Source organism: Plecotus auritus (assembly GCF_963455305.1).
Source record: "Plecotus auritus genome assembly, chromosome: 6".
NCBI classification, from domain to species: domain Eukaryota; kingdom Metazoa; phylum Chordata; class Mammalia; order Chiroptera; family Vespertilionidae; genus Plecotus; species Plecotus auritus.
Window position 1 is genome coordinate 79877478 of NC_137773.1, and position 12668 is coordinate 79890145.

Consider the following 12668-nt stretch of genomic DNA (forward strand, 5'->3'; position numbering starts at 1 on the left):
TCCTATCAACCCCTCCAGCTACGTCCTATCTGGACAGCCGGGTCTGAGGGATGGAGAGAGGGAAAAAGGAGACCATGAACTCTGTCCCTAGTGCCTGCTTCCTCCTATCAGACTGGAGCCACCCCAGGACTTGCAGGATGGCGCACGAAGTGGGTGGCCTAGCTGCGCAGCTACTGTGATACCCTGGTCTGCCCCAGGCACCCTTTGGGCACTCACCCCACTTCTCCGAGCCTCAGTCTGCACCCCTAGCAAGGCTGTGGGAGCTCCGCCCTAAGGACCCACTTCTTCATAGCTGGGTGCAGCAGACCAGGAGATGTGAGGGGTGGCAGTGGAAGATGGGGGCAGACGCTCAGCTGACTGGGATGAGTGGGGCTGGGATGAGCGGGAGTGGCTCCTCCCCAGCCGCCTGCCGGCTTGCGCACTACTACATCCATTGGGGGATGTTGGATGTTGTATTCAGCCCAACCCCCACAAGCCACGCTGAGGGACCCCACTGGTGTATGAATCTGTGCACCGGGCCTCTAGTTGGCTATAAATCAGAGGTTTCCATCAACTCCTCCTGGGGTTTGATTAATTTGCCAGAGTGGCTCATAGAACTCAGAAAAACATTTTACTATAGATTACCCACTTATTATTCAAAGGTATAACTGAGGAACAGCCAGATGGAAGAGATACATAGGGCAAGGTATGGTAAAGGGCATGTAGATCCCATGTTCTCTAGAGGTGCACCATTCTCCCTAAATTTCCACATGCTCACCAACCTGGAAGCTCTCCAAACCCTGTCCTTTTCTGTTTTAATAGAGGCCCAGTGTATGAAATTCGTGCACTTGGTGGGGGGTGTCCCTCAGCCCAGCCTGTGCCCTCTCTGGGAGCCCTCGGGGGATGTCCGACTGCTGGCTTAGCTTGCTTCCCAACACCACTGCTGCGCTTGCCAGCAGTGAGCCCGGCTTCTGGCTGAGCAGTGCTCCCCCTCTGGGAGCGCACTGACCACCAGGGGGCAGCTCCTGCATTGAGCATCTGCCCCCTGGTGGTCAGTGTGCATTAAAGTGACCGTTCATTTCTCTGTTTGGTTGATTTGCATATCAGCCTTTTATTTTATAGGAGTAGAGACTTCAGTACATGATTGATTAAATTATTGGCCATTGATGATCAATTCTATCTCCAGCTCCTCTCTTCTCCCCAGAGGGGAGGTGGACTGAAAGTTAATACCCTCTAATCACATGATTGGTTCTCCTGCCAAGCACCCCCATCCGTGGGTGCAGCCCGAGAGTCACCGCATTAACATAACAAAAGACATAACTTTTAACACTTAGGAAATTCCATTTGAGTTACAAAAAATACATTTCTTAAAAAATCACAATATTATCATAATACTCATGACTTGAGTTTGAATGGCTTATTTGATTTAGCCTGTAGAGAAGCATTTGACCCTATTATTTATGTTCTTGGTAGAAAGCTAGAAGAAATTTTCAATATCTTCCACTCTGTCCTAGCTGGTATATATTATGAACCCTGTAATTTAAAATTGCCACTGAGTAAAGAAAAAAAAGAGCCCCTGGAGAATTGCTGCTAGTCACCATAGACCACTGGTTTCAAAACCTTGGCGACAGAAGTAAAACAGGCTACCCGTGAATTATAGAGAGACTTGAAATTTTGTTCCAGAGTAGTATTTTCTGCCTGGTAAGGCTATTTTTGCCTTAACAGCTTGTTTAAAAAATAAATGTTTCCAGTGAAAAAATTACTGAGGAAAAGGAAAGGGAATTTATATATATGATTGTTTTGAACTCAGTACCTATTGAATAAAGCATTAGCTGAGTGGTATATAGTTAATTTCAGTTCCACCTAGTTCCCAAGCTTAAATTTCAGATATTTATAATCACAGTTTATAGAATTAGTAGTTCATTAGCTTTTTAAAGCATTGCAGAAGATTTTTGGTCAGTGTTTATTAATTCAAGTTCATAGTGTCAGGAACTTTTTACTCATTTTCTCTCAGGTACTAACTACAAATATCCTGAAGAACATTAGCCTTTGGGAGCATTCATCAAGTTTAAAAATATTTTTTTGGAGAGAAGCTGACAAAAAAGTGCATTTTTGAGGGTTTTTTTTTAAAAATTGTTCATGTGTAGTTTTGTATTAAAACATCCTTTCTTTTTCTCTTTCTCTCTCTTTTAGGTCAAGATGATGTTTTTAAGTGCCTTGGAGAGAATATTCTTCAAAATGCTTTTGATGGCTACAATGCATGTGTTTTTGCCTACGGACAGACTGGTAATATTAAATGAAATATGTTGTTGTTGTTTTTTTAAGCTTTAAGGATTATGGTAGAAAATATACCAAAAAGGATGCATATTGATAGCATCTTATCAATCAGTTATGATTGATAAGGAGCATTTTGACTTCTGTACCTCTGTGGTCACTGTACTTAAGTGAAGGAGTTACTGTTTTAAGGGTATATTGTACCCTTGTCCAATTGAAAACTGTTCTTCATGGAAAAATGCTTATGATATTAAGAGGCAGAGTGTATAGTAGTTATAAGGGCGGTGGCTCTGATCCAGGTTATTCCAGCTCCAACCCTGTTTCTGCCATTGACTAGCAGTGAAACTCGCCCCTCAGTTCCCTTGTCTGTAAAATGTTCATAATTATAGACCTTTCTTATTGGGTGGGTTGTCACAATGAGTTAACATGTGAAAACTTTTAGAAAAGACCTGCTACATATGAAGTAGTGTATTAGCCCAGCCAGCATGGCTCAGTGGTTGAGTGTTGACCTATGAACCAGGAGATTCCTGGTCAGGGCACATGCCTGGGTTGTGGGCTTGATCCCCAGTGTGGGGCACGCAGGAGGCAGCCAATCAGTGATTCTTTCTCATCATTGATGTTTCTATCTCTCTCTCCCTCTCCCTCTCCCTCCCTCTCTGAAATCAGTAATTTTATATATGTATAAATATATATAAAAGAAGTGGTGTATTAGTTTTAGAAATTATGATAATGAGATAAATAGCAGCAACTTGTGTTTAAAAGTGTGTTTATAGGCCCTGGCCAGGTAGCTCAGTTGTTTAGAGTGTGGTCCCAGTATACCACGGTTGCGGGTTCAATCCCTGGTCAGGGCACATGCAAACATCAACCAATCTATAATAATAAAAGTGTAATATGTTAATTAGACCGGACAGCCCAACGACCTTCCGGACAAAGCTGGGGCTGCGAGGGCCGAGGCAGCCTTCATGGCTGTGAGGGTCGAGCCCCTTGCACGAATTTCGTGCATCAGGCCTCTAGTGAATGCATAAATAAATGGAACAACAAATCAATGCTTCTTTCCCTCTCTCTCTTTCTCTCTCTCTCTCTCTCTCTCTCCTCTCCCTCTCTTCTCTCTCCTCTCTCCCTCCCCCCTCACTCTCCCTTCCTCTCTCTCTGTCAAATCAATAAATAAATAAAATAAAAGTATGTTTATAAAATCACTGCTTCTAAAAAAAGAAACAGAATTATACTAAGGAGTGTGATTGCTTGGATTTTTCCCCCTATTTTCTGGTGTTTTCTACATTGTCTTTAATGAATATGTATTCTTGATACAATGGAGAAAATAATTTTATAATAGAAAAAGATTACTCTAGTTTCTACACTATTGTCAAGGGTAGTAGGTTACTTTGCTCGGGGGCCTATAGAGATAACATAATTTTTGTGGTATGGTTAGTGGTTGAGAGCAGGCACAATAGTATTATTGATCATATGGATCCTCCCTATTGATTTTAGAAAACTATTTTTCAGTCGTTTTAGGTAATTTTTTAAACTCTGAAGATGCGTAAAGAAGGTTTTTGTTTTTTTCTTAAAGGATGTTTACTTTTGACTTTTCCACATGCAGTAGGAAAGCTTCTGAACTTAATAGTGTCATCATTATATTTGGGTATATTTCTTATTTTATTTAGGGCATTTTCCTAAGTGTTAGTAATTTATTTTGAGCATTGGAAAGAGGTTTATGTATTTCAGCTTCTCAAAGAGACAGTAATAACTACAATTTTCATTTTTTAGGATCTGGAAAATCTTATACCATGATGGGCACAGCTGACCAACCTGGATTAATCCCAAGACTTTGCAGTGGACTCTTTGAACGAACTCAGAAAGAGGAAAATGAAGAGCAGAGTTTTAAAGTAGAAGTGTCCTATATGGAAATTTATAATGAAAAAGTCAGAGACCTTCTTGATCCCAAAGGGTAAATGACTTTGAGACTTTACTATTATAGTATTATGGACTAAAATTTAAATTGGCTTAAGTGAAATTTTTTTAAAAATATATTTTATTGATTTTAGAGAGGAAGGGAGAGAGAGATAGAAACATCAATGATGAGAGAGAATCATTGATTGGCTGCCTCCTGCATGCCCCTTCTGGGGATCGAGCCCACAACCCAGGCATGTGCCCTTGGCCCTTAAACCTGGGTCCCTTTAGTCCTCAGGCTGACGCTCTATCCATTGAGCCAAACCAGCTAGGACTTAAGTGAAATTTTTTACATTGAACTCTAGCAGAGAGTTTTTTACTAGTTATTTGTGATTTTATCTAGTTTTCTAGTTACTGTTTTTGTGATTTGCTGTTAGTTGCAGTGAGTGGCTTTCTGCAGCCAATTCTGGGCTTTTGAAGTTGGGGCTGAGACGAGGCAGGGAAGTGTGGGTGAGCAGCACCCATTTGGGTCATACTGCCTTCCTCATATGCATCCTCATTACTTAGTATCTGGATAACTGGTATCCTTAGTCAAGTAGGTTATTATTGTTTTTTTAACCAAGAAATTTCAGGAGGAAATCAGCTGTTTGTTTATAGGCTGTGGAGAGAGAGACAAAGGCATATGAAACCTGGACTCTAGGATCGTTAATTTGAAAGATGCCTAGATTAAAAAAAAAAGTCCCATTTAATGGCATAGACTTTGAAATAAAAGTGGCTCAGAAGTATTAGAAAGCCTTAAAAATGTTGTTCTCACTCTGCAGTCATATCTGAACCTAATGGGGAAGATAAGAGGTATCTGAGGAAATCTGTTCAATGCACACAGTATTTTCTGAATTCTGATTTTAGGGAAGTGTAACAGTGAGAGAAAGAAACAGGTAATAAGATGTAGAAACAGTGTCCAGGAGGTCAAAGAGCTAAATGAGCTGAGGCTTACGGAAAGTGCAGAGGGTAACGAGGGGACAGTGAGTTATGTTTGGATGAAGATGGTCAAGGAAAGATGGTCTTATAGGCAATGAATCACAGTGATTCATTGAGACAGTTGCTCAATCACAATGAGTATCTTTGCCTGGAGAAGGGAAGATTCACTAGAGGGTGCTTGATGAATTTTGTGCTGAGTATGAGTTTGTTGATAGAGAAGTCAGGTGAGAACCATTCAAACACAGGGACAGCCCATGACAAGCATGTTTGGAGAAATCCCTGGTTTGGAGAGTGACCAGCTGTCCAGTGTGACTGCCAGAACAGGGCACAAAAGGAGGCCAGATGTAGGAAGGTTATGGCCTGAGCACCTACATCTTGCTGAATATTGTGCCCTCGTACTTTTTCTGGCTCTACTCTGAAAACTTTGTCCTGCACTTTCATCTCTGTGAAGACCATCATTTTCTTAGAGATCCAGCCTAGATCTACTCAGAAGTTTTTAGCTGGTTTCATTCTTGTGTTTTATATCCCACAGTACATGTGTGGCATAACTTAAACTTTATCTACAGTTTTTTCATGGTCTTTCATAATTTCTTATATGTTTGTCTTATGTATAGCTTAGTAATTAATGGCTTGGGCTTTGGATTTATCTAGGCCCTGGATTTATCTAGCTTATGCTTTTTAGGCCTCATTTGTACAGAGGGTATGATAATATTACAGAATATCTCAGAGGCTGTTGCAGGTAGACTGGGACTCTACACTTGAGGCCTTAGAACCTTTATGATGCATAGTAAGTGCTCAATAAGTGTTAGCTGTTGTTATTGTTGTCTCCCCCATGGAAGTTCTTGAAGTTTTTTGTAGTGTTTCTGAACAGTTGAAGTAAATAGATAAAAACTATAAAAGTGAGCCCTAGCCTGTTTGGCTCAGTGGATAGAGTGTTGGCCTGTGGACTAAAGGGTCCCAGGTTCGATTCCAGCCAAGGGCATATGCCTGGGTTGTGGGCTCTGTTCCCTGGATGTGCAGGAGGCAGCCCATCAATGATTTTCTCTCATCATTGATGTTTCTATCTCTCTCTCCCTTCCTCTCTGAAATCAATAAAAAGATATTTTTAAAAAACTATAAAAGTGCCAAAACCGGTTTGGCTCAGTGGATAGAGCGTCAGCCTGCAGACTGAAGGGTCCCGGGTTCGATTCCGGTCAAGGGCATGTACCTTGGTTGCGGGCACATCCCCAGTAGGAGGTGTGCAAGAGGCAACTGATCGATGTTTCTCTCATCGATGTTTCTAACTCTCTATCCCTCTCCCTTCCTCTCTATAAAATATCAATAAAATATATTTAAAAAAAAAACTATAAAAGTGATATTTTTTCAGTGAAAGACTATTTGAGAGAACTTTGCTTTGTTATTCAAGGACTAATTTTATGAATTCTGCATGTACTATGTGTAATAATGTAATTCTGTTTTTATTTACTTATTTTTCTTAGTCCTCACCCAAGGATATGTTTTTATTGATTTTTAGAGAGAGAGAGAGAGGGAGGAAGAGAGAGAGAGAAAGAGGAAGAGAGAGAGAGATGAGAGAGAAATGAGAGAGAAACAGTGACCAGTTGCTTCCTGTATGCACCCTGACTGGGGATCAAACTCTAAACCTAGGTATGAGCCCTGGCAGGCAATCGAACCTGCAACCTTTTGGTGTACTGGATGATGCTTTCACCAACCAAGCCACCCAGCTAGGGCATAATGTAATTATGTTTTACTCTGCAGATAATACAGTACACATTATCTTTAAGATAAAGGGAAAAATGGAAAGGAAAAAGAATATATCCCGAAGTCAGAACTAAGTTAAATAATTGTTCTATGTCTATTTTATGCAGTTTCATCATAGTAAGCAAAGTTTTTAGTGGTTGATCCTAGGGTGCTAAAAGAGTCCAAATTACTAGAAAATACTAAGTTAAATGAAATAAAAATCACTTGTAATCTCACCATCAACAAGTACTTTTACATTATAATGATTTTATTTTTTTAAGGTTTTTTTTTAGATAAAATTCACAATCAATCATCAGCAAATATTCTTAACATTTTGGGTTGATATCATTAACTATGCTGTATGCTCTAGATTTTTGGCAAATGTCCTTCACTGGGTTTATCAGTTCTTTGTTTGCTAAGAGGCTTACTTATTTTTAACTAGAAGCCCGGTGCATGAAATTCGTGCACTGGGGTTGAGGGGTTCTTCAGCCCGGCCGGCGCCCTCTCACAGTCCAGGATGGGGAGCGGACCTAAGCTGGCAGTCAGACATCTCTCTCACAGTCTGGGACGCCTCGCTCCTTACCGCCCACCTGCTTGCTGCTCCTTACCACTCGGCTCGCTGCTCCTTAGCGCTGCTGTAGAGGTGGGAGAGGCTCCTGTCACTGCAGCTGGGCTCACCAGTCGTGAGCCCGGCTTCTGGCTGAGTGGCGCTCCCCCTGTGGGACCACACTGACCACGAGGGGACAGCTCCTGCATTGAGCGTCTGCCCCCTGGTGGTCAGTGCGCATCATAGTGACTGGTCATTCTGGTTGTTCTGCCGTAATGGTTGCTTAGGCTTTTATTATATAGATCATGAATGAGTACTTAATTTTATCGAATACTTTTCCTACATTTACTGAAATGACTGTGTGTTTCCCCCCCCCATTAGTCTATTAATGTAGTAAAGGCCATGAATCCATTTCTAGCATTAAAAAAACTGGCAACCCTGAGATAAGCCCAATTTTAAGTTTTTAAATCATCATCAGATTCATTATTTGTCGTCTTTTATTTTTATTCATGATTGAGGTTGGTCTGTAATTTTTCTTTCTTGCAGTTAACATTTATTGAGTTTCTGCTCTCTGTCCCACATTCTGTGAAATGACAAGTAGACTGTTTGTATTTATTTGACTTGGCATTCTTTGTCGTAGCAAATAGACATCCCACAGTGTACCCTTTTGAGAGATGTGATATTTTACCACATTGTGAAGTGTTTGTTACCAGTCAAGTTTTTAAATTTTGGTTTAAATTCTTCTGGGATCAAGTCAGTGGTTTTATTTTTGGGGGATCTTTGTTGAATTTAGTATGTATTTTATGGAGCACAGTTGAATCCCTTAAAAAACAGGTTATTGTTTAAAAATCATTTCTTTGTTTTTAATGCACAGAAGCCGTCAAACGTTAAAGGTCAGAGAGCACAGTGTGTTGGGACCCTATGTCGACGGACTTTCTAAACTGGCTGTCACAAGCTATAAGGTAACAACATCCTTTATGTAATTTGGTGTAGCAGTTTTTTTGTTTAATTTGTGATTATCATTATTTTTGAAATTTAAAAAGTTACAGCAGTGACACTTAATAAGTTAATTTTTACATAATTTTTTACTTAAAAAGCTGTATATGGCTGCCAGGACAGTTTAATTGTGCAAGAAGGTGTACATTTGCAAACCATACCTATTCTTCTATTATTGTAAGACACGCTTTTTTGTGTGTTTTACAAGCTCTAAAATTGTGATGTTCCTTACAATGATAAATATCAGCTTTTTGTCCTCCCTGATAGTACATAAAATAGTGAAATTGCTTATGATTGAGTGGATATAATGAAATACAATGTGCAAATTGAGAAGATGGAATTCAAAGCCTGTTTCTAATCTGAATCACTTACTGCCTTTAGTTCTTGTCATTTTCAAACGCAGGGTTCTGCTTTGTGTGATTCCATTGGGCTTTGCGCACTGGGGAAATGGGGGTGGGGTGACATGCTGTGATGTAATGTACATTGAATTGAGAGTCTGAGAATGTTGATCCAGTGACACTTAATCCTTTTGTTCAATTCCTGTTTGACTCTGGGTTCTTTAATCCACCTCACCTACCCTCTTTGTCCTAGTTTTCAAAATGGAAATTAGTTTTATAGTCTTGACTATCTTATGAGGTAGGTTCATTTGTTTCTTTGTTCATTAATGAATTCTATCATTTGGTCAATGACACTTCACTTAGGAAATATCTGTTGAATACCTGTCATGTGCCAGGCATTGTGCTAGATGCTGAGGATATAAAAAAGAGAATGAGATGGTCCATCACCTCAAGCTGCTTACAGATGTTATAAAGTTACTATGAAACAACGTGGTTTTAAGTGCTGTGGTAGATGCATATTCGAGGAGGGGTACCTAACTTAAATGGATATGTATGTAGGTGTCCGTGAAGGGTGGTGTCTGAGAAGGCTTCCTGGAGGAAATGGGATAATGTATGTGAAAGTCTTTGAGAACTCTAGAGCAGCGGTTGCCAATCTTTCGGACTCATGGACCACCAGTGGTCCGCAGACCACCGGTTGGCGACCGCTGTTCTAGAATATGTAAATAAATGTTAGGTATTGTTGGATCACTTGAGAGCATATTTATGCAACATTGGAGAGAGAGCAATATTGTTTTGAGAGCTCAAAGGAGATTGGATGTTAAAAAAATTAAAAGGCTCAATACAGAGTTCATGCATGAGGCAACAGATTAGAGACCAATGAATAAATGTAGGCTGAATAGGATAAGCTTTTATGTTAAGCCTTAGGATTGTCAGATTTAATGGGTCTAAAGTGGATTTAGAATGGATCTAGAACACTGTGATTTTTTCCATTGTGATGCCTATTTATATATCTTTTTACAGTTAATATTTTTACTATGAGGCATTTTATTTATAATGTTGACTTTTTCCTTAAGCATTATTTTTTTTTAAATTTATACAGCAAAATAGAACCTTATGGTTTTCAAAGGTTTTTATATGTGTATGTCAGGATTATGTTTGGCTACATATAACAGAAAAAACATAATAGAATTTAAGTTCTTTGGAATATGAATTATTATGTTTTGACCATTCTGTGTTCTCAGTATCTTAAAATGTACCTGGCACATAGTAGGTGCTTTCAATATATATTTGAGTGAGTGAATGAAAGAATGAATGGTGAAAGGGCTGGTATGGTGGCCCTAAAGACTCTGTTTGGAACCTAGATTCCTGCCAGCTCTATGGTAATGCCCTTATTTTTATAGTTCAAGGTGGCTTTTAGAACCAAGATGCAACAGCATGCCTACCCCCTTTAAGCACAATTCCCAGTGACCTGTATTATACTTTACCTCTCATTCGCTAAAACTTAGTCATATGGCCAGACTGAGCTTCAAGGTGTCTGGGAAATGTTGTCCCTTAGCTATGCTGCAATATTCTCACTGAAGATTGGGTTCCTTTACTGGAAAGAGGAGGAGACTGGATAGAAGGAGGCAGCTAGTGGACTCTTACACATAACATCTTTCTTGTTCCTAAATTAAATCCTTATAATGTAGATGATGTTATAGCTCTGCATTGTTACTTATGAAACTCAAATTCAGATTGTTTAAGTAACTGTTTTAGAGCTTGTAACATTTTTTAAAATGAAGATCCCATGATCTTTCTGTATTGCATCATGCTGTCTCTGTTTTAGCAGTAATGCCAACAAGTAGTGCAGAAATTCATCTCTTGAAGTTTTTATTTTTAAAAATACGTCTGGTAAGATATACTCCAAGGTAGTGAGGTGATGCTCTGCTTGCTTGAGGGGTTATAAATTATTTTTGCTTGTTGCTTATTCCTGTAATCTAATTTGATTTAACAGTTAATGTCTGTTACTTCTGTAATTAAAGAAACTAAATTTTTTTTCAAATTTCTAAATGAGATGAAGATTGGCATGACATATTTGTCCATTTTATGAGACTCAACATATGGTGTCTAAACTTTTCTAATTCTCAAAGCGGCCACTTTATTTACACCTACAGAAAATAGTGTATTTTATTTGTTTTCATGGGCAGTATTGGCTGTTGTATTCTGTGAGGTTTAATTTTCATTGAAAAACAAAGGGTAAATGTCAACTATGGCTGAATAAGTAGTGAAACTTTTCATGTATTTCCTAGTGTAGCAGAGTTTTAATATATATTAGATGGATAATGAAATGTATGTCTATGACTTGTTTTCACTTAGGATATTGAGTCTTTGATGTCTGAGGGTAATAAATCTCGTACAGTTGCTGCAACCAACATGAATGAGGAGAGTAGCCGATCCCATGCGGTCTTCAAAATCACCCTTACACATACTTTGTACGATGTGAAGTCTGGGGTAGGTGTTCAGACTTTAATTTGTAAAGTGGGTCATGGTTTATCTTATTCCCTTCAGGTGTTAGATGACTCGAAGTCCTAACCAAATGTGTATCAGTTGGGACACAGGACAAGAAATAAAAGCTACTCTCTGTAAACAGAAAGAGATTTAAAGGAGGGATTTGGGGGCTTGCAGAGTTGTTGGAACATCTGAGGAGGAGTGGGTTCTAGACTGAATCTCTAGGAGAAACTTCCAGAACAACACAAAGCTTATTGACCAGGATGCTGTCCCTGAGGCCACCATTATGCTGTGGCTATGAGTTCCAGGCATACCCCATAGCTGTGATCCAGGACAACATACTACCACGATCCTGCATGCCAGCAAAAAACCCCAAAAACAAACAAACAAACAAAAAACACAAAAAGGGGCAGAGGATGGCCTTTGCTTTACTTCTGTTTTCCAAGTATTAAGCAAGTGTGTCTGACAGAACCCAAGTCAGCCCATAACCCTGGCCTGTGGGAGAGACTGAGAAATGTAAGTTTTAGCTCTCCACCATCTCCAGCTAAAGAAGGCGGAGCAGAAGTTATACAAGCAGATGGTCCAAAGTCTTTGCCACAGCATTTTTTCCCCCACAGCATTTTTTTGAGCTTTGAACTATGATGGCTAATGGTATAAGCTAATGTTAATACTCTAGCTGATTCAATGGAGATACTTTTGAAATATTACCTTCTGCTAATCAGCTAAGTATTAGAAGGAATAAATTGCACTGGAGAAACTGTACTATAAGTTGCTAGATTTTTAGAATGATATTTTTGAGTATTTGGTTTTGAAACTTGTAAGAGTTAACAGAGCCAGAGACACATATGCTTCTTCTACACACTGAAACGTCTCTGTTGACTTACACATTTGTGTTTTCCTCTTTTTCCTATGAATTTTTGCATATTTTATTATGATGCCCACCCCCAGCAAATCGATTTCAAATACCAGAAGCTAAAATAATTACCCTGGCAAAGCACTATATTTTGGCAGGATTTTTGTTTGCTGAAAGCTTATTTTTCTTCTATTGCCATCACAGCAAGATTAGTGTAACAACAAAAAGTTCTTTGTTTCCTATTTCCTTTTCAGCATAAAACAAAAAACATACTGAAGACTTTTTTTTTAACCAGAAGTACTTTTGATTTAGAAAGCTGAATATCCTTTTGTAACAACATGTTTATTTATGGAAATAAATATGAATGTATATTTTAAAGGAAAGTTTTAAAAAATGATCCCGTCTATAGAATTTGGCATTGATTTCCCACATTTTTTGTTTTGCTGCTGAAAATAAAATGTTAATGTATGATTTAATATAAAACATTTTTATATTAAAATTTTTATTTTTCAATTACAGTTTACATTCAATGTTACTTTGTATTAGTTTCAGGTGTACAGCATAATGGTTAGATAGTCATACACTTACAAAG

General features: G+C 38.9%; 1 protein-coding gene across 2 annotated transcripts in view; it reads left to right on the forward strand.

Moving 5' to 3' along the window:
• KIF13B (kinesin family member 13B) overlaps positions 1-12668 on the forward strand; it is a 265652-nt gene that overhangs the window by 91805 nt on the left and 161179 nt on the right. For both annotated transcript variants that reach the window (XM_080674636.1, XM_080674635.1), the window contains exons 5-8: positions 2173-2265; positions 4018-4198; positions 8277-8364; positions 11092-11226. In XM_080674636.1, coding sequence (XP_080530762.1) covers positions 2173-2265; positions 4018-4198; positions 8277-8364; positions 11092-11226 — 497 coding nt within the window. The remainder of the gene's footprint in view (positions 1-2172; positions 2266-4017; positions 4199-8276; positions 8365-11091; positions 11227-12668) is intronic.